Below are 18,695 nucleotides of genomic sequence, written 5' to 3' on the forward strand. Positions count from 1 at the left end.
TTTGTAATTCCGGAAGTTAGAGCGTCAGTCTATAATTACGGATTTTCAGGAATACGCAATTAGCCAATACATCATTTCGCCTGGCGCGCCGTCGTCTCCTCGCCAAGTGCGACGTTCAAACCAGCGTTGCTGTTCTCCCGCCTTAATCAGCAGGTCACAGGAGTAATAATATTTTTATTACGACCTACCGTTGCCAAAGCGCACATACAGTACAACGTGCATTGACAGGGCTTCGCTTTCGCAGTATCGGCGATGTTATTCCACGCCGTCTGAATGTAAGACTGGGATTTTCGCCGAAGGAAACGTCCAGGTGGCAATTTTGTTTAGATAATTACTAAGCATAATATGATCGCGGTGAACAGAATTAGCGCCTGCATTAATCCTGCTCATCGGCGTGGACAGACCAGGGTAAAAAACTTTATACATCCGTGCCTTGTATCCTGTACACTTGTTTCGTTCGATTTCTAGCGTGAGATTGGAAGAGGTATATATGGGATTATATATCCTTTAATTCCACTTACGTTAATTGCTCTTAGCTCGCTCGTCTTAATCTTAATGTTTCATGAGTTTTGACAGCATATAAGAGTGTGCGGTACAGTAGCTAAACTAACATTATAATACATTTCAAATCATGATTTGATACGCGACCGTATTAAAAAAAATATAAAGTGCACAAAAGTATAATTTTGCAGGTTTTAACATAGCAACTGTACGATTATATACGAGTTTGTGTGCTTGAAAGCCTAAGTTTCTAACACAAATCACATATTAATTGGGTCTAAATACTGTAAAGTCATTGGGTATAGCTTCCATGCCACAATATTGTTACCCAGATCCATAATATTGCCAAAACAAGTGAAACGGTGTAAATAGCGTTAATTATCGCCGGTGTCAAGTGCGGATCTAGACTGACCGTCGCCGTGGTCAAAAATTATTCAACACCGATTATACGAAACCCGTAATTTTTGGATAACACGTCAATTTTTCTACTTTTATCTTACATATATTTGGAGGTGGGAAATATATAGCTGAAAGCTTTTAAGTGGTTTTGCGTACCTGTTTGGGTGCAGAACTGCGAAATTTAACCTAAATCCTATATAGGTCCTTGTAAAAGTACCTCTACCATATCGAATAAATTGTTTAGATTTGTATATTTAATTTAAGACACCTACCGAACGGATTTTTCTTTCTCGATCCTTTCACTTTTCCTCTCTTCTTAACCTCCACGAAGAATCCGGACTTTGAGAGCAACCTCTGATACCGGGAGGTGGACGGAAACTCGCCGAGTTGTCGCTTCTGAGGTGAAGTCCGCCGTGGTGCTGGGGCAGCAGTGATCGTACCACGTTCTACCCTCTCAAGGGCTGTCCTTTCCCTTGGCGAACTCGGCCTTGTGTACTCGAGCTCATACCCGGGCGCAGAAGATGCGGATTCCGCCAGCGGATCCGCAAACGCCGAGGTTGCGAGCAGGAGAATAATTATAGCAGCTTGTAACATTCTCCAGCATGAAGAAGAGCAGGTTTTCAAATTCGGGGAGGTCGTCCTATTTTCAGGCACTGTTTTTCCTCGGCATTGGAAAGCGGTCTGCCAGTTAAATGTTATTAACCGTGACCTCTGCTCAACTTCCCGGCCACTGTACTGTAGTAAGTTCTGGGTTGTAGCCGTCAGTGTGCTGCTTGTTATAATTGGAATCCTTTCCGAAATCTGGCTCTGATATTTCGGGTTCTCCATCCGTTGCAGTTCGTGTGTTGGAGAAATTAAACAATACGTGACTTCATTCTCTTCCATTCTTTGGTTTGAATCTGAAGGCATCTTCTTTTTCTTGTGGCATGAATTTAACTGGTGCTTATAGGTTTATATACGATCTGCGGCAAAAACAAAATCCTAATTAAATGGCCTAATCCGAACTACGTCTACTGCTCGAGTCAAAAGTATAAGGTCATGCTTTTATTGCACGGGTAACTAAATGACCTTCATTTTCGATACATTTCCCGTTCGTGGAAAATGCCCCTTCTATATGACCGTAACCCGGGCACGACCTTTACAAATGGGTCGCGGTTTTTACTAAAAATCTCATTATCGTTTGCTGGAATTTTGCTGGAGGTTTTTCGTATTAACGCCAGTGCAATGTTGATGGTATAAACAACTTGTTTATTAGCTGTTCATCCCGAAAAAATTTCTTCGAAAGATGTGAAATTAGCTAATGCTTAATAAAAATCACGAAAATCAGTTAAGTGCACAAAATATATTGAATTCCTCAACATAGATAAAACAAAATCCTGCAACAGGGTCGTTTCTCAATACCTACACACTGCACGTGCCAAAATCTAAAACCATTCGCCGAATCCGCATTTGCATATAGAAACATTTTTACCAACTTTCAAAACCAAAGTACCTTGATTCAAATCACAGTAGCCACGTAGCAAAAACATACTCGTAACCCTACGCGTGCGCAAAAAAATCGAACCTGTTAATAGCTATAATCGCATCCCCGCATGCGTGCAGAATTGCACGTATCAATATAATCTTATCATTATCAATATCAACAATGTTACAGTCTGGCGCGCAACTGGGTTTTGGTTTAGCTGATACGGTCAGCAACCTGCCCCTACTGTTGTAACTCCCACACTAAAAACTGGGTGTAACCGAGTTACTAATTGCTCGCGGTATTCGTTGGCTGCTTGATCGACAGTTTATTAAAATAACTTCGTGAGTTCATAAATTGTTTCTCATTCCATGCTAAAAATTCATTGTCCAAATTTTGTAATCCGCCACTTTCTATGTTTATTCATGCTCTCGCTTTGCATTATACCCATCGACAATTTAACCATCATTCTGCCGGGCCGGATAATTTTCAACCCGGCGGTTTGTCCCTATCGGCGCCGCGGGCGCATCCCCACAGCTTTTGTCTGCCAACCTGCTACGGGCAATTTCAGAGACTTATCTTGTATCGAACAGCGGTTATTCTTCTTTTATATCCGCTCTATTTTTTCTCTCTCCGTATTCCGCGCCCCCGATTCCCTAATAGCCTACTTCTCTAGGCAGGACCACAAAAAGCTGATTCTGGGTTGGCTTCCGAAATACGTTAACACAGCGCTGTACGTAGCCGTCTATCAATTTGACGAATTGAAGGATTAACGAATATAGAACCTGTGGCGCGGGTCTTTCCGAACGATATCAAAACGTCATTCTCGGTTTCGCAAGACTTATACCATTGATTGAAGGATTGATTTTACAAAATACAACCTGGGATATATCTACATATCTACATTTAAATCACTACCTTCTCTGGCCTGCTTTCTCGTAAAACTGTGTCCCAAACGATTGCGCAATACGGCACCAATTCACACTACGTTCGATTTGCGCCTTTTCTTGACGGTATAGTTTCACAAAAATCGCCAGCCACGTCTGGATCCGATGAATAATAATTTCGTGCGGTGTCTCGCAACATCAAAGTCACTGTTTGATGTCGTATTAATAAACGGCTGATGGCCGCGAACCAGCACGCCAAACTTGCTCTAATTGGGTTCTACGCCACCTGTTTCACTATTCAATTTCGTTTTATCAGTTTTGGAAACTACACTTCACAAAATGCGGTAGTGGTATGCGCTTTTGCCGCATTGTGGCGACAGAGAGACAGTATAACAAAGTTCTGGCATATGTAATGCACATTCAAAATTACTTTATCTCATTACACCCTTGGTCACAGGCCTTTCTACAACTGTTTACCATTACGAATACTTCCTAAATGTTCAGGTACAGCACGGTCCAAATCTAGTCGCAGTTTAAGCAATAATACAATATTTCGTACACGATACTTAAGGTACTTTGTTAATCCTCCCCACTAGCGCTTCTCGCCCAGTAACTCTTAACTCAGGTTAACCTGCTCTCTTAGTACAACATGCTCGGACAGTGATCCAAGGCATGCACAGCTTGGCTTGCTCATTAGAGTCGCGCCCGTACTAATGTTCGCATAATTACGTAATTGTGGGTTGCCTGATCGCCCGGCCCTGTTTCTGGCAGCCTATAACTTTGTTCAACTTTTAGCAAATGGACGCAGTATACCTGAGCCGAGCTGCTGAACTGCGGAGCACCAACTGCCTATTACCCGCAGTAGTAGAACGCCTATCTACTTATCATGCACATCGGTGGCCAAACCGACGTCATAGGCCAGCGTAGCTCGTAACGCGACGGCACGACAACTTTACGTCGCATTAAACCTGCAAGGAAATTGCCGTTGACGCACAAATGCCAACAATTTAGCTATTACGAGAGCGTCGACGGCGCAAATTACGCGTCGTAACCGAATCAGCTGGATCAGACAACTCATTCAGAGTGCTTTGACAACACGTTTTTATACTGATGTGTGTTTGAAAAAACTCCTAATGACTTTGATTCAAAAGGCAGACAATAACACACAGCTCGTTAAAGCTAATTAGTTCTTAGAACATCTGAAAATATCTTGCTGCTATTTGGAAAAGAAATTATAAAGATTTTATTTACGGTAATCATGCGACGGCACATTTTAATTTGCCAATTTTTACAGCCAAGTGACTGTCGGAGATGTGTGTACCAGAACCATCATCCCGTAGCGGTTAAGAAGCGGCGTTTACCGTTCATTCCACTTACAAAGCGTCGACAAAGTATTCGAAATTACGCATCTAATATACGAACATCGCTTTCTCACGGCGGTTAATTACGAAATGTTCCCCGCCAGCACCACACCATTTTTCCAATCGTCGATACTCAAATTCCTATACAGCAGGCATTAAAACGAAATTCACGAAACGTAATAACTGTCACAAACCTTGCAATCATATCTGTGTGGTCGACACTTTTACGTCACTTATCATCGCAACGATTCGAGCAATGCCTCATATTTACATTGGGAAACCGCGATTTTGTTGAACGGCAAACCGCATAGCTGCCAGCCGTGCTCGTCAATCCACCCATATCCTCTACAATTGAATATAATTTACACCGTCCATGATTTCCCCGGCTCGCTGCCGGAAACGAGTCAATCTAATACTCGACCACCGGTCGCTTATTAGCGGTTCGTACCACGGAAGCGAATTCGGCTGTCTCACCGCGGCCGAGTCTGATGATCACATGACGCATCGCTAGTTTCTTTAATTGATCGCAGTAAGCTTTCATTTAAACTTGACATTCAGCCTGTGTGGTAATGTATCTCGTTCGATTTTTGTCTGGAAATTTCAGATTTTGCTATATACTAGTGTGGCGTAAAATGGGATACTGCTAGCACTCAGATCCCACATTTCCTGGTTGAGTTTCGAACATTTAACAACGTTTTTTTAAAGACGCGCGGCCACAGTTAGGTAATTCCGTAAATAATTTCGTTCACTACCAAATGAGAGTAAATCATTTTGTTCCCTATATACCAAATGATGGTAACAGAGAATGAAAACATGTCCTATCTGACCTTAACGTATTTCATATGACGATTCGGAAAAAAAGCATACGTATAGCAATAGGGATGTAAAATACTATACTTCGTAAAAGTGAAAATAATAGGGTCAAACACACCCTTTGCTTTTTACCCCGTTTTTAAGAGCAGCATTAAGTCAGTTATCTCTTCAAGATGCTATCTCGCTTTTAATGACTGTGGGCCGTTCAGGTGACGCATGGTGCAACTCCACTCCTCCTTTAAATTAACCTTGCCGGGATACTTTCCCAATGGAGGTCAAAGCATTAGGTGAGGCCTGGTATCAAGTCAACATTGATAGAGATATGCGGCTTTCAGATACGAAAGCCGGGACTTTTCTACTGTCTCCTAAACCAACAACATATACGGATTCGGTGATAAAGTAACTATTTCTCCTTTGACGCATTGCTAGCTACCCACCCCAGCGCTGGTACGCAGGGAATGGCGGTTCATATTCATTTTAATCCATCAAATACTACGCTTTACTACCAAATAGTTCCTAACTTATAAAAGCGGCGAAAATTCCAATTGAGTATTTACTATCACGTTCATAAGCACATCGTCGTATGCGCACCACTATATGCTGCAGACATGCGTTTAAAATCCGTTGGTGACAGTAGTATATACATGTCTTCGTTCTACCAGCTGAGGACCGAACTGGCCTCTAGATATAGTTACGAAAACTGTTGTCTTCGGATTGATTACAGTTGCCTCTAAAAATAGAACCTTGATGTCAGAACCGCTTGAATTAAAGCCTCCCGGTGACCTTTGAACCGGCCAAGATGGCTAGGTAGTCATCAGCGACTCGTAAATTAAACCCCGATACCTTACAACCCTTTGCACAATGCCTTACGTTGTGGCTGCGCTTAAAATACGAGATCGCCGGTTTGTGATAGGCTGTCACAACAGGGTGCGGTCAAGCGTGACAGAGCAAGGGATTACGCTTTGTTTACAGTGTTAAAACATAGACCCACGTTGCTTCTCCGAGGCGGACACTTGCAAAGAAACCGTAACCACCACTTTAACCGCAATCTGGCACCTCCGTGACTTTCCATTTTTCACTGACGAGATTACCGCAATGGATACGCGCGGGCATTTAAAATAGGTAATTCACTTACGTACCTAAAAGATCATTTGTTATCCCCGCATAACTAGTTGCTTTGAGTTTTTAGGTCAGAGTCTTTATTAGTCTACCGCCTGTGACGTGTTTTCTCTGCGTAAAGCATTTTTGCGACGTGTTGTGACCGGTATGTTAGTGGCATTCGTGACGTACTTAGCTATTGACATTTACACTTCAAAGGACTTAAAGAACCTCGGTATTTTTCCCAGTCTTTTTTCTCTTAGACCTATAATACTCTATAATTCTTTGTCCCGCCCCATCGTTGTTGATTACCCGCAATGATGTCATCGTCGTTTTATGACGTCACAGTGTACCCCCCTAAGCGCTCAGCTAACCCCTTTTACCCACGACCGATTTTCAAAGTCCCTGTTCGTGGTCGAAATAAACGGATTTTCTGCTCATTCCGAAATCGTGATTCATCACAGACCAGGCAGTGGGTGTTTACGTCGCTAAATTATGCAACAGATACTTTTCAACAGCTTTGATCCAGTAAAGTCATATTACGATATATCTGTGTGAACTTCTAGTACCACAGTGACGAGTATTTGGCGATTTTGAGTCATTTTGATTTCCCTGAAAGTTTTTCCATTCCTAAGCGTGTCGTTTAGTGTTGAGAACTTTGGAAAAGATATGTAGTAGGCCAGTGGGGCGATGGAAGATAAGACACCTTTAGCTAATAATATCCAAATACCTTGATCGTTTTTTAAACAATTAATAACGGTATGGAGGCTGTGAGAATCCGTTTTTTTAGTTCTTTGCATTTTCTTTGTTTACAACCAAATAGAACGAGTAAATAATATGAAAAGATGCCTAATCTTCCCCCACCCTACTACAAGTCACAGAAAGCGCTTATTATGCCAACCAAGTCTGCTAGAACAGAAAAAAAACAAGCACAATGTTTCTACAGCACGTTTTATTGATGTGGGTTAAAAAATACAAAAAGACATTGATTCGAAAGGCAGATAATATAACATACAACTCGTTGAAGCTAATTATTTCCTAGAACATCTGGAAATATCGTGCTGCTATTTGGGGAAAAAATTATAAAGATTTTGTTTATTTACGCTAATGATGCGACGGCTCTTAATGTTTTCTAAGCACGCCCTTTAGTGTTGGGAAGCCCAGAAAACCCATAAGGCTTACATTACATGCTCTCATACATCGCACTTGTCATTTCTTGGACAAAGCACAAGGCGTCGTCTATTCCATGGCCTCACCATCGCCCCTTTAGCGAAACCGGACTCCAGCTGATGTTTTGAAGCTGTATTTCCGCACCACTACAATGGATACAAATCACCGGGTAGTGATGACCGCCGCACACAGCGGTGCCAGTACCTTCCAATCCATCACCAACGTAGCCCACTGTGGAAATAAACATCGCACAGCAGGGTTTTTCAGCGCTGATGTAATTTGCTTTACCGTGCTGGTGATGGTGTTAAATTACCTCTCTGTGGCGCCGTTTTACGAGCGAGCTTTAATTTGCTCTTGGTTTTCGATTTGCGGCGCTTCCCTCTATGTAAGCTACCCCTTTAACGCCATCATTACACCTTTATTGAATCTTCACTGGTTGATGAGCGAACGGCCGTCTTTCCATCAAGCAGTCCCACGCCAATCGCTCTTTCCACCTCGTTACCAGTGTTGAGCGTACAAATAGAACGACAGTGTTTACCGCGCAGGTTATTTTAGAGATTTTTTTGCTGACGCTCATCGACTACTACACAATGTTTTAGTGGCAACACTCAACGCGAGTGACAGGTCAAGGATCTCTTTGTTTCGAATCATTACGACCTCCATCCCGCCTGTCATTACGTTAGCAGTAAAAGGCGCGCTTTGTTTCAAATCCAATGTCACATATATTGTCGAGACGTGCCATACGCTTCAATCTCACCTTTCAACCCGGCTATTTAGCAAACGGCTTAACGGTTGCTTCGTACATACTTAACTTCGTTTGTCGCCAAATATTGCCGCGTACTCCCATAACTAATGAATTTACAGGATCTAGGTTGCGCTTGCGTACGCCCGAGACGCTGTGTGCTGACCCGCATATATGGCTTCTTGCTGTTTCGGCAAATCGGGTGCGACGCTTCGCGACAAAAGGATCTGCGTCGTACTGTGTTTGATGGACAACACATTATGACGTCACAGACATGAGGTTAATGACCCGGACGATGGACCTCGCGGTGTTTACATCATATTTTAAAAGCGACGCCGCGCGTAACGCTTCCTGAACAAGGACAATCACCAGTCATAGAATAATCAACCATTTTCCCCGCTGTAGGTATTACGTCATGATTTTACAATGACGTCACGATTGGAAATGATGAATTACTCGAGTAAGGGATACGCGCGTTGGGACGATAGCTTATTTGACTTTCGTATTAAGACTGTGGGGTCGAGTTCCGTGTAACGAACACCGGTACAGGCGTCACTCCATTCAAACAAATTAAGTAATACCTTAATTTATATTTCTTCATGTCATACACGATCAGGTTCCATGTTTCCTTCTTTATTTCGTTAATTTATTGACAAAGGCTTCAGTTTTGGACCAAAATTAGCAATAATTGTTTCGTACCACCGTTTATTACTGAGTTATGCAAAGGTCTCGTACATCACATTGTCTGAAAATGCAACCGCACCTACAATGTGTGGCGAGCCGCCACGCCTTGATCCTTACGCTACGTTTGTGTCTGTGTATGTTCTTGGATAATCCACCCATATGCCGCCCAAATCCGATAAATCCGCTTTAACTGTTAAAGTGTGTGGTGAATTCTTCGACACCAGTCATAGAGCGCTGCTTGTTAAAACGGGGCGGAGGCTATCGGCCCCACACAACTTCAGGCGCATACATCTTCATATTGGACACCCGTGGCCGCTCCCCGTGCGGTGATAAATTGTCCTGTCGCGAACCCCCCAAGTATACACTCTGTACACTCTCGATTCCCAGGCTCCCAGGCCCCGTCACCTTGAGCAGCGATAATCGGTATCCACAGCTGGGTCAGACGTGGGTGGGGGTCAGCGCGGCAAAGTGGGGCCTCGGGTTAGGTAGCTGCGGGTCAATTGTAGTATGGTACACCACCATACTAGCACGAAGTCACGGTCGGTTTTCGCATTTTTCCGATGACTATTTCTAGAAATTTGCCTCAAATATTTGTTTTGATGTAGGCCTATATAGCAAAATATCTGTCCATTTTAAAAATGAGCGCGGTTTTAACATTATCTTGTTTAAATTTACACAGCTATTATGTTTTGTTTTTCCACGAAAGATTGCAAAGAGTCAGATATTTCGGATACTTCGTACACGCAAGGTTATTTATCAATCTCTACATTCCTTGTTCAATCACTCTTCAATTCCACGTCATTGACGTCACTCCTGTTATTGCGTCAATCAGCGAAACGTTTTACCGGACAGTGGTTGAACATTGGCCTTAAAATCGCATTACCATCTCTAACTGACGATACTAAGCGGGCAGTCAGACCCTTCTTTATACTGTATAGGAGAAATTCCTTTCTTTTATAGTCTAAATCAAAAGTGCCCTATTATAGGTATATGATATTCCACCTGCACTTTTGTTTTATTCAAGTCACCCGGTTGACAGATTGACCTGTAAGATCGACGCGTGGATTTCTCTGATTGCAAAATGTCGTTCATTCTTCTCAAATGTCATTTCCTGGGTTGGGTTCCCAAGCTACAGTTTGTTTAACCCATTTTAGAACATCTGGCTGCATCGACCCAGCCCTATGACCTTGTGTATAAAAGTCGAAGGTTCAAGCCGCGTAAACGGTGATTTATTATGTTTTAAAATTCAACGATTCGAATTTCGTCGATTGCTCGGCTAAAACTTTCTATAAATGGTCAGCGCCGAGGTTTGAATTCTGTAAGTTAAACAGGGCATCGGCTCAAACCGTTGAACCAATGCCTATCAAGTTTATAGCTTTCGTGCTAACAGCTCGTCAGTATGGTGTTTTGCCGCAACCACTTTCTCACCCCATCCCATCGCTGATGGATGGGAACTTTGTCCAAGGTGCGTTGCTAAATCAGCTTTACGCTCTGGAGGAGCAGCACTTAACCGCCACTACAGCAAATGGGATCAAGCCACAAGCATGCAGCCACCGTTCACCGGCAAAGTTCAAACCGCTGTGTGGACAGTACCAGCAAGTAACCCGTTATTGTGTAGTTTTGTATGCTGAAAATGTCCGTGGCTTTTTAAACGCCAAACACTGCGAATTAATACCCTCGGTTTGCGCGCCATAGGTGGTCGTGCTTTAACATGTCACAAACTTCATGCGGTTTGCAGCTAATTTGCTTTCGTACATAAACACAGCAGCAGAGAGTAGCGGCTATGGTGGTTGTCAATCTGGATTTTCCTGCCAAAGCCAGCAATTTGATCCCCGAAGACAGAATCTACCGACGTCATAGAACGGCCCACCAGCATTTGTAAAGTTATCTGTCTGTCACCTTATTTAGTGCAGTCCGTCAGTAGTACTAATATACAAAGTCTTTCTCAAAGCTGTAATGTAACTCGCTTCATTACCGGATGGCGACCCGTAACCACCTCGTCAATTTGACCTAAATTGCGATTAAGAATGGGACGCACGACGGCCCACCGAACGTCACAAATTGCCCTGTGACGCACAGTGAGTCAAACTTGTGTTATGTCTTTCCTAGGTGGTATAGGTGCAACCAGGATGTTGGTAAAATGAAGATTTTTCTCTTTACCGACGTCATTCGCATCCGGTGTCAAACTTTTCACCAAAAAAGTGCTGTTTCATACAATTTGTGCCCACTTAAGAGAACCACATTTGTAACTTGATTTGTATTTTTTCGTTTTTTATATAGTATCACTAACAACTTAGACCGCCTATATGAGAAATTTGGTTGCAGAAATTGCCGATGAGTTTTTTTTACCCATGGTCACATATAAGTGCTTCCGAGGTCAACCGAGCCGGCATTCCATAGGTCTTATGATTCAGCATAATTTGTTTAGCCGGTCGCCAAGGGTTGCCTTTGTGGCTTCATTATGTAACTGTGCAATTTCACCGGGCAGTGACATTTCTCTTGTCCTTATCAGCACAAGGCGGCTATTTGGGCGTAAGTGTAAACGGAGTAAAATGCGTGAAATTCGCAGTCTCGCTGGGCTACACACCACCTTTTACACCCATTTTCCCAGATCGAGAGACCATATGTAATATCTAATTTTGGGTCAATTAGCCCCTAAACACGGGTGCGCGCCCATCTTTAAATTACGGTACGGTTTAATGAACGGGTACTTAACAGCTTGGAAATTCTCAAAGACAAACGAAGGAATAACCACCAGCTGTGCAATTCCAGCATTCCCTGTCGTTACATAACGGGTTCTTTTTTGCAACCTTCGCCAAGTCCCATTGTAAACCACAACGCTTTATGCAAGGTGGCTTACTGTGTACCAACGTGCAGTTTTACTTGCCAATCACTTGGATAATTTCGCCACGCCCCTATCATTATAATATTGTTGTGGTTACTTGCGCCCTGTAGGACCTATAACGTTTGACCTATAACGCGAGGCCAACAATGACATTGTTTAGGTTACAACCCCCAATAATCAATTTATGCGACGCTTAATTCTTCTGTTAGCACAGCTTGCAGATATTCTCAAAATTGATATTAGCCAGTAACCATTCGTGACTCACGATTCTATACTACATTATATCGTTAAAAAGATTTTGGAAGTGTGTATTATTCACAATAAATTCGCCAAATTACTGTGTGAACGAATTGCCACAATTTTGAAAGTACAGGTTCAAGTTTTCGCAAAGATTAAATTTCGATCCCACGGGTCTCTCTTTCCTAATCACCAGCACGAGAGGATTGATATACAACTAAAGATATGTCTCGGTGAATTTTCCCTGGACCTGTAGTCACGAGTGCCAAGGGTAAAGGGTTGCGCAATAGGAACGACATTCGAAACCAACGTCTTAACTTGAGTGAGGTTTACGCAACAGTTTCACTCTATTTGTTGCTCAAACACGTCAAGCGCTGATGACATGTTGTGTAACTAAATAGCAACATTGCACCACGTAAGGTTGAGGCGATACTTTACTGACAGGTTGCTCTATAGCAGAATGCACATGCGATGCCAAACTGTGCACCATGGTATAGCAAATGCAAAATTTTAACTTGTTTTATAACTTAGACTATATTTTTTAAATCCGACATTCCTATAGTGTGTTTGGAAGAAAATCTCTCTTACGCAAGCGCTTCGTAGATCTCAGGCATTTTTGTACTTTTGTTGCGCATCAGATAACTATCTTACCTTTACACAAATGTCAACGGTCTAAAATACAAACCGCACACCCTGCCATAAGAGCATTGCTCAAAAATATGTAATCGTAAGAGCTTACATATATAGTTAAGATATGTCAGATGCAAGATACTATCCGTGTTTAACAATAATCGTCGTCACGTACGGAGGTGCCGCTTATAAGTGACATTTTAATATTTACTTTGTGACAGGTGGCAAACTGCATGTTATGACTGTCCGTATTATATCACTTTTACCCCCACCCTAACACGACGGTGCTTGCTGCGTATTAACAAACACGTAACATGGTATCTGCATACCCGCGGTCGAACCGCATTGCTCCCTGCTCTTAATCCGACGAAATTGCGTTGTTTATGTCCGAAAATAACCGATGACGGAGTCGCATGGTTTGGTAGTAGTCGTATCGGGTTACTGGGATAAAAGGCTCACCCACTTGAGCCTGGTCCAGCGCTTTTTGCTGATTTACCGCGCAAAGCTAACAACTTGAGTGATCCCTGCATTTAGAAATGATACACAAGCGATAGAGGACTACGATTTCTTAATCACAAACAAGATTATCATCATAGTGTAGATTCTTGGTGTTTAGTTCGTAACCAAGCTACAATATAAACGTATAATCCCGCACTTACGATCGTCGTATCTTTCTCGCTGTGCTGTGTTTACGCTGGCTTATGATAGGTATAGTAAACTATTGTGAGTAATGTACATCGAAAATAACCTTGTAAACATTCTGGGTTGTTGTGACCAATACAAGTCTATATAACTCCTGTGTTTTTCGTAGTTGCTGCAGAATTGGAATTGCAGTTTCCCGCTCAGCAGGTCCCCACAGCGCCGTCTGACGGTACAAAATTTCAAGAGGTCTTAATCTCCGTAACCGGCGACGACAGCGCAAGGTAGGCAACCTTAAAAAATAGATCTAATTTTTTACGCAATTGTATGTAAGTATGAAAACCTTTTTTTTGTGAAAATACATAATGTTATTGTTCTATAAAGTTTAAATATATCAAGATTATATTTGATTTAGTTTTTTTTTTTACTTTTACGATATATTCTGCTTTTATAGACAGAAAGATTCTACCGGAGATCAAGCGGCTACTCGAAAAACACGGGCTAAGTCGTTGGCAACGAGCACTAAGTATGCGTTTGACCGTGCCAAGAATGAAGGTTAGTTTAACAAAATGTTGCAATGTCATATCTACTGTGTTCGTAGTTATCTTAAGTTTTATACAAAATAAATTACAGCACTGTGGGGTGAGATGGATACTTTTGGCACATAGTATCCGTTGTTTTCTAATCGTGTTTTAAAAAACATCAATCGTTTAGAGTCCATACGGTTCAATAATTCTGTAAATATTGTTATACCAAATGGAACGATATAAGAGAACGAAAACATATTGGACCATCTTACCCCAAACTTTCCGTACTTGAAAATATCTACTATTTTGTTACCACCAAGAAATTTGTTTGTCAGAATCAGCACAGGCCGGACCCGGTCCAGATTTCGAGCGAGTCCTCTTTAACATGGGAGGAAGAAGTCCTTTAGTTGCCCAACATCTTTATATGAAGCATCTTCGGAACAAAGAGTTGGTAGGAAGATCTATGAGAAGAACTGAAGTTCTACAACAACAATATCCTTTTTATTTTAACTTAAAGTTGTTTTTGCTGAGGTTAGAACTTAGCAGCACATAATGCTTTACCCTAATGACGTAATCGTTTAACGCTTCACTGATTTACGTGTAAACTTTTTTAATACCTGGGTGGAGTCGCGTGGGAGCGTGGGAACGTGAAATGTAGGCATATTTAACCACGGGCGCGGCAGTAATCGAAAGTTTACGGTGGCTGTGTATTGGGGCTGGGCTCGAATTTAAGTATCTGGGACCTCGTATCGCCATCCAAGGGACTCGCAATTAATGATTCAGGAAAGCTTTAGATAAAAGCTCATCCGAATTTAAATGTTTTACCGTCGATATCAAAGAGAAGCGACGACACCGATCTGTTATAATTCCGCCCAACCTGTTGGAAGAATTTTAATGCGCATTTCCAGGTTCATTTTTTCGCCCACGTTCGTGCATTGCATCATGCGAATTCGTCTGAATGCTGCAAACAGTCATTTTTAACATCAAAAAATGTCTAGCAAGAATATCGCAGTGTCGGCACAATAACTTAAGTCCATATAACACAGATTTTCTGGTCAGTTTCAATTCATGTTTAATACAAAACCAACGTTTCGATCATTTGAAATAACAATTCTCATTCCATAAAGCGTAAATGTCAACTAATCGCTTGGATTTTCGAGCTTCCATAACCTACTAATCTGGTATTTCTCCTGAATCCTTTGCCGCCGTTGCTTGGAGAATAAGAACTCTTGCTTTGTGTGGAGATGTTAACCCCGTCTGTTGGGTTAAGAGAAGAGTTCCGCGTATGTAGGCGGGCAGGGTATTTCCATTTTTCAAGTATAATTCTCCTTTGACATCACAAAAAATCGCCACAGATAATAAGAGGTCCTTTGCACAGTCAATTGTCTCAGATCATTAGAATCCGGTCTTGTTTCTGAAATTACATATTACCCAGACTCCTGCTCCGTTCGGCATGCGCGAGTTTTCTTACATCTTAGATACGTCATGTCATGTGACCTTATCACGCTGTTAGTCACGTGTTCATACAGGTTTGGTCATGTGACAAGCCTTTGTCGCGTTTTTCTATCACGCGAAGTTGTTATTATTTTCTCATTAAGGTATAATGGACAAAACCTAGACTAATTCCCGGTCACAAGGCGTGTCATGCCATATTTCGTACGTTCTCATCCTTACAGAATAAATATAATCTATTTTTTTTCCCAATCGGTACTTGTTACTTGTTTGTTCTTTTACATAAGATTACAGTTGACGGAATGACTTTTAATGACGTCATTATGAAATCGAAAAAGACTATCAAGGGACTGCACGCCCAAAGAGAAAGGTAAAGCAGCACACAAATATATACAAAAACGATAGCTATAGCTAATAGGATATACATTTTGTATTTTGAAGTGGAGTTATGATATAAAACTTGTATTTAAGTATACATGAAAAATATTGTTAAGTAATGGGCAATAAAATTCGAAAAATAATCGCAGCACATTCATCATATATACGGCTAACACTTTACCACACACAGGTCCGACGATGCAGCACAAAAAGAAATAGCGAAAGTTCACGCAGGAAAGCGACGAGCTATCAAAAAGATCGAAGCTTTGCAGAAATCTCTAACCGATCCGCTGGAAATTAAAATCCGAAGCGACAAAGTTCTGGACCAAGCGGTAAAACATAACATAATGCACATAATATCCAAATATTTTAATCGTGTTTTAAACAATTAGAAACGGTCTATAGGAGTCGTAAGGATACGGTTTTGTAATTCGTTGATTTTTCTTTGTTTACTACCAAATAGGACGAGAAAATGGAATGAAAAGGTGTCCCATCTTTTCCCAACCTAATATACATTTAATTTATTTATTTGTCCGACTACAGCGGGGAAGCTAAAATTACTTAAAATGAAAGAAAAAAGAAGGCAACAAAACAGTCTTTGAAAATGCAGCGTGGCTAAAAGCTATACTTCATGTTATGTCAGATAAAAGCGTGGCTGCTAAACTCAATATAATGGTCTTCATTAAGCTGTGTGTGTTCGCAGTATTATTTAACAACCAAATTACGAAAGTAACAATAAAACTACAGTTAAAACAGAAGTACAAAATTTATCGGATAAAAACGTGACCGTTCATAGTTTCAACAGCATCTTACGCGTTTATTGCAAGAAATAATTTACATTATGTTTTAGCTCGAAAAGGGGTCGCATCGCCCTACTACTTACGTTTCAAGTAAAGCACCAAGTAATCACTCGGCTCTGCTTAAAGAGGACGCTGGAGATACCTAACTTAATTGTCATTAAACTTTCGTGTTCCTGTCTCTCATTGGTTATCTTCCTTTCATTTCACGAGTACCTGCGCTGATTTACAACATTCCATTATTTATTATTGCTTGGTGCAAGTTTTTTTTTATAAATATATTAATGTACCGTTTAAGAACATGTTTGTGTCTCGCTTTACTTCGTCGGTGGTATTGAGCTATAGCCTATTGGTAGGCGAGAAGTGCAGATAGGTGAACAAATAATAATTCCTGCTACTAAAAGTAATTGCTCGGTATGTGGATTTGTTAAAATAAAATACTAAGGCCATGTAAAGCTTTATGTGAATACTCACAAAGTTATATTTTTTAAACCCTAAGAAGTCCCCGAAGGTTTTTAGTTTTTCTGCCGATTTGGCAAACAGATCCATTTGGAACGGTAATTTTTTAGGGAAACCCCCGTGTGGCTGCAATTACACTTTCTCTGCGTTTCGGAACTGGATTTTTCTTGATTTTGAGCGTAATATAGGCTATTATAAACCAAACCATGGCTAGTAACGTAGTTCAAGGCAAGTCAAAAGTCGGAATTATTGGCAGCGGATTGATTGGTCGCAGTTGGAGCATGTTGTTTGCAGGCGCTGGCTACAATGTGGTGCTTTTTGACGTAGTGCAATCGCAGCTGGATAACGCATTAGTTGATATCAAAAACCAACTGATGAAACTTGAAGAGCAGTCTTTGCTTCGTGGAAAGCTAACAGCAAACGAGCAGTTCAGCCTAATCAAGGTTACAAACGACTTGCCAGAAGCTGTGAAAGACGCTGTTCACGTTCAAGAATGTGTGCCTGAAAACGTCGATCTAAAGAAAAAGGTTTTCTCTCAAATGGATGCAGCGTGTACAACGGACTCCACTGTGCTCTGCAGTTCAACTTCATGTATTCTTCCATCCAACATATTCACTGACTTACCACGTGTGTCTCAATGCATTATTGCCCACCCATGCAACCCACCTTACCACTGCCCTGTGACTGAGCTGGTCCCACATCACGAAACAAACCCAGCTGTTTTGGGAAAAACGAAACTTATAATGGAAGAAATCGGACAATGCCCAGTGACCTTAAAACGAGAAGTGGATGGTTTCGGACTCAACAGGATGCAGTACGCGATCATCAATGAAGCATGGAGGTTAGTGACAGATGGGATAATGTCCCCAGAAGATGTGGATAAAATCTTCACCCATGGGTTAGGGATGCGTTACGCATTCATTGGGCCGTTTGAAACGATTCATTTAAATGCTGAAGGCACGGAGAGCTACATGGAAAGATACAGATCTTCGATCATCAGGGTATCCAATAGCTTTGGTCCTGTACCCACATATGATGGAGAAGGTCTTGCATCTATTGCAGAAACAATGAACAAGAGAATTCCTCCAAATTCAACTGAGTTGGGCAAACGTCGAGAATGGAGAGACAAACAACTTATAGCGTTGTCTAAACTGAAGAAGGATTAAAGATTTGTGAAAAAAAATTGACTGTTACATTAAATCACCTACCTGATTAATTGTGGTGCAATAAATTATGACATTATGTATTTTCATTTGCTATACCCCTTTATAACAATTCAAGATAAAATATTAAAATAGTTCATGCTAATTGATAAAGCATCTATATATGTATATTAAATTATAGATACTATGCACCTAACTTTTGCTTTGATAATCGAATTTTTTAACTTGCAGTGTACTACGATATATAGTTCGTACTAGCTAAATTAGGGGTTTGAACACAATTGTTATTAATCTAAGTTTGAAAAACAATTATAGGTAAAACATTTGTGGTTGATAATTGCATAAAGAAGTAGACTACTACATAAAATCACCATTTATACTTGTATACAATTTTTTTTTGTGCTGTAGCTGATTCCATTGAAAAGTTCCCATTGTAATTTCATTTCATCAG

General features: G+C 41.2%; 4 protein-coding genes across 4 annotated transcripts in view; 2 read left to right on the forward strand and 2 right to left on the reverse strand.

Annotated features, from left to right (window-relative positions):
* LOC108949469 (fibroblast growth factor 3-like) overlaps positions 1-2,379 on the reverse strand; it is a 12,057-nt gene extending 9,678 nt beyond the window's left edge. Inside the window, exon 1 of the mRNA XM_018811755.2 lies at positions 1,173-2,379. Coding sequence (XP_018667300.1) covers positions 1,173-1,809 — 637 coding nt within the window. The 5' untranslated portion in view covers positions 1,810-2,379. The remainder of the gene's footprint in view (positions 1-1,172) is intronic.
* The window catches only part of LOC100183393 (DNA-directed RNA polymerase I subunit RPA2-like), a 21,493-nt gene extending 19,089 nt beyond the window's left edge, over positions 1-2,404 (reverse strand). Inside the window, exon 1 of the mRNA XM_018811752.1 lies at positions 2,393-2,404. The gene's annotated coding sequence lies outside the window, so the exon portion shown is untranslated. The remainder of the gene's footprint in view (positions 1-2,392) is intronic.
* The window catches only part of LOC100180943 (protein FAM227B), a gene marked incomplete at its 5' end in the record, with an annotated part of 31,281 nt that extends 14,357 nt beyond the window's left edge, over positions 1-16,924 (forward strand). Inside the window, 6 exon segments of the mRNA XM_002130999.3 lie at positions 13,641-13,752; positions 13,923-14,023; positions 14,331-14,487; positions 15,740-15,817; positions 16,016-16,157; positions 16,676-16,924. Of these exon segments, the coding sequence (XP_002131035.2) occupies positions 13,641-13,752; positions 13,923-14,023; positions 14,331-14,487; positions 15,740-15,817; positions 16,016-16,157; positions 16,676-16,771 (686 nt within the window).
* Positions 16,925-17,222: 298 nt separating this feature from the next.
* On the forward strand, positions 17,223-18,695 carry LOC100176260 (lambda-crystallin-like). Its single transcript, XM_002131102.4, has one exon. It carries the CDS (start codon positions 17,288-17,290, stop codon positions 18,245-18,247), a length of 960 nt encoding a protein of 319 aa, XP_002131138.1. The 5' UTR covers positions 17,223-17,287; the 3' UTR covers positions 18,248-18,695.

This window comes from Ciona intestinalis, chromosome 4 (genome assembly GCF_000224145.3).
Source record: "Ciona intestinalis chromosome 4, KH, whole genome shotgun sequence".
Classification (NCBI taxonomy): domain Eukaryota; kingdom Metazoa; phylum Chordata; class Ascidiacea; order Phlebobranchia; family Cionidae; genus Ciona; species Ciona intestinalis.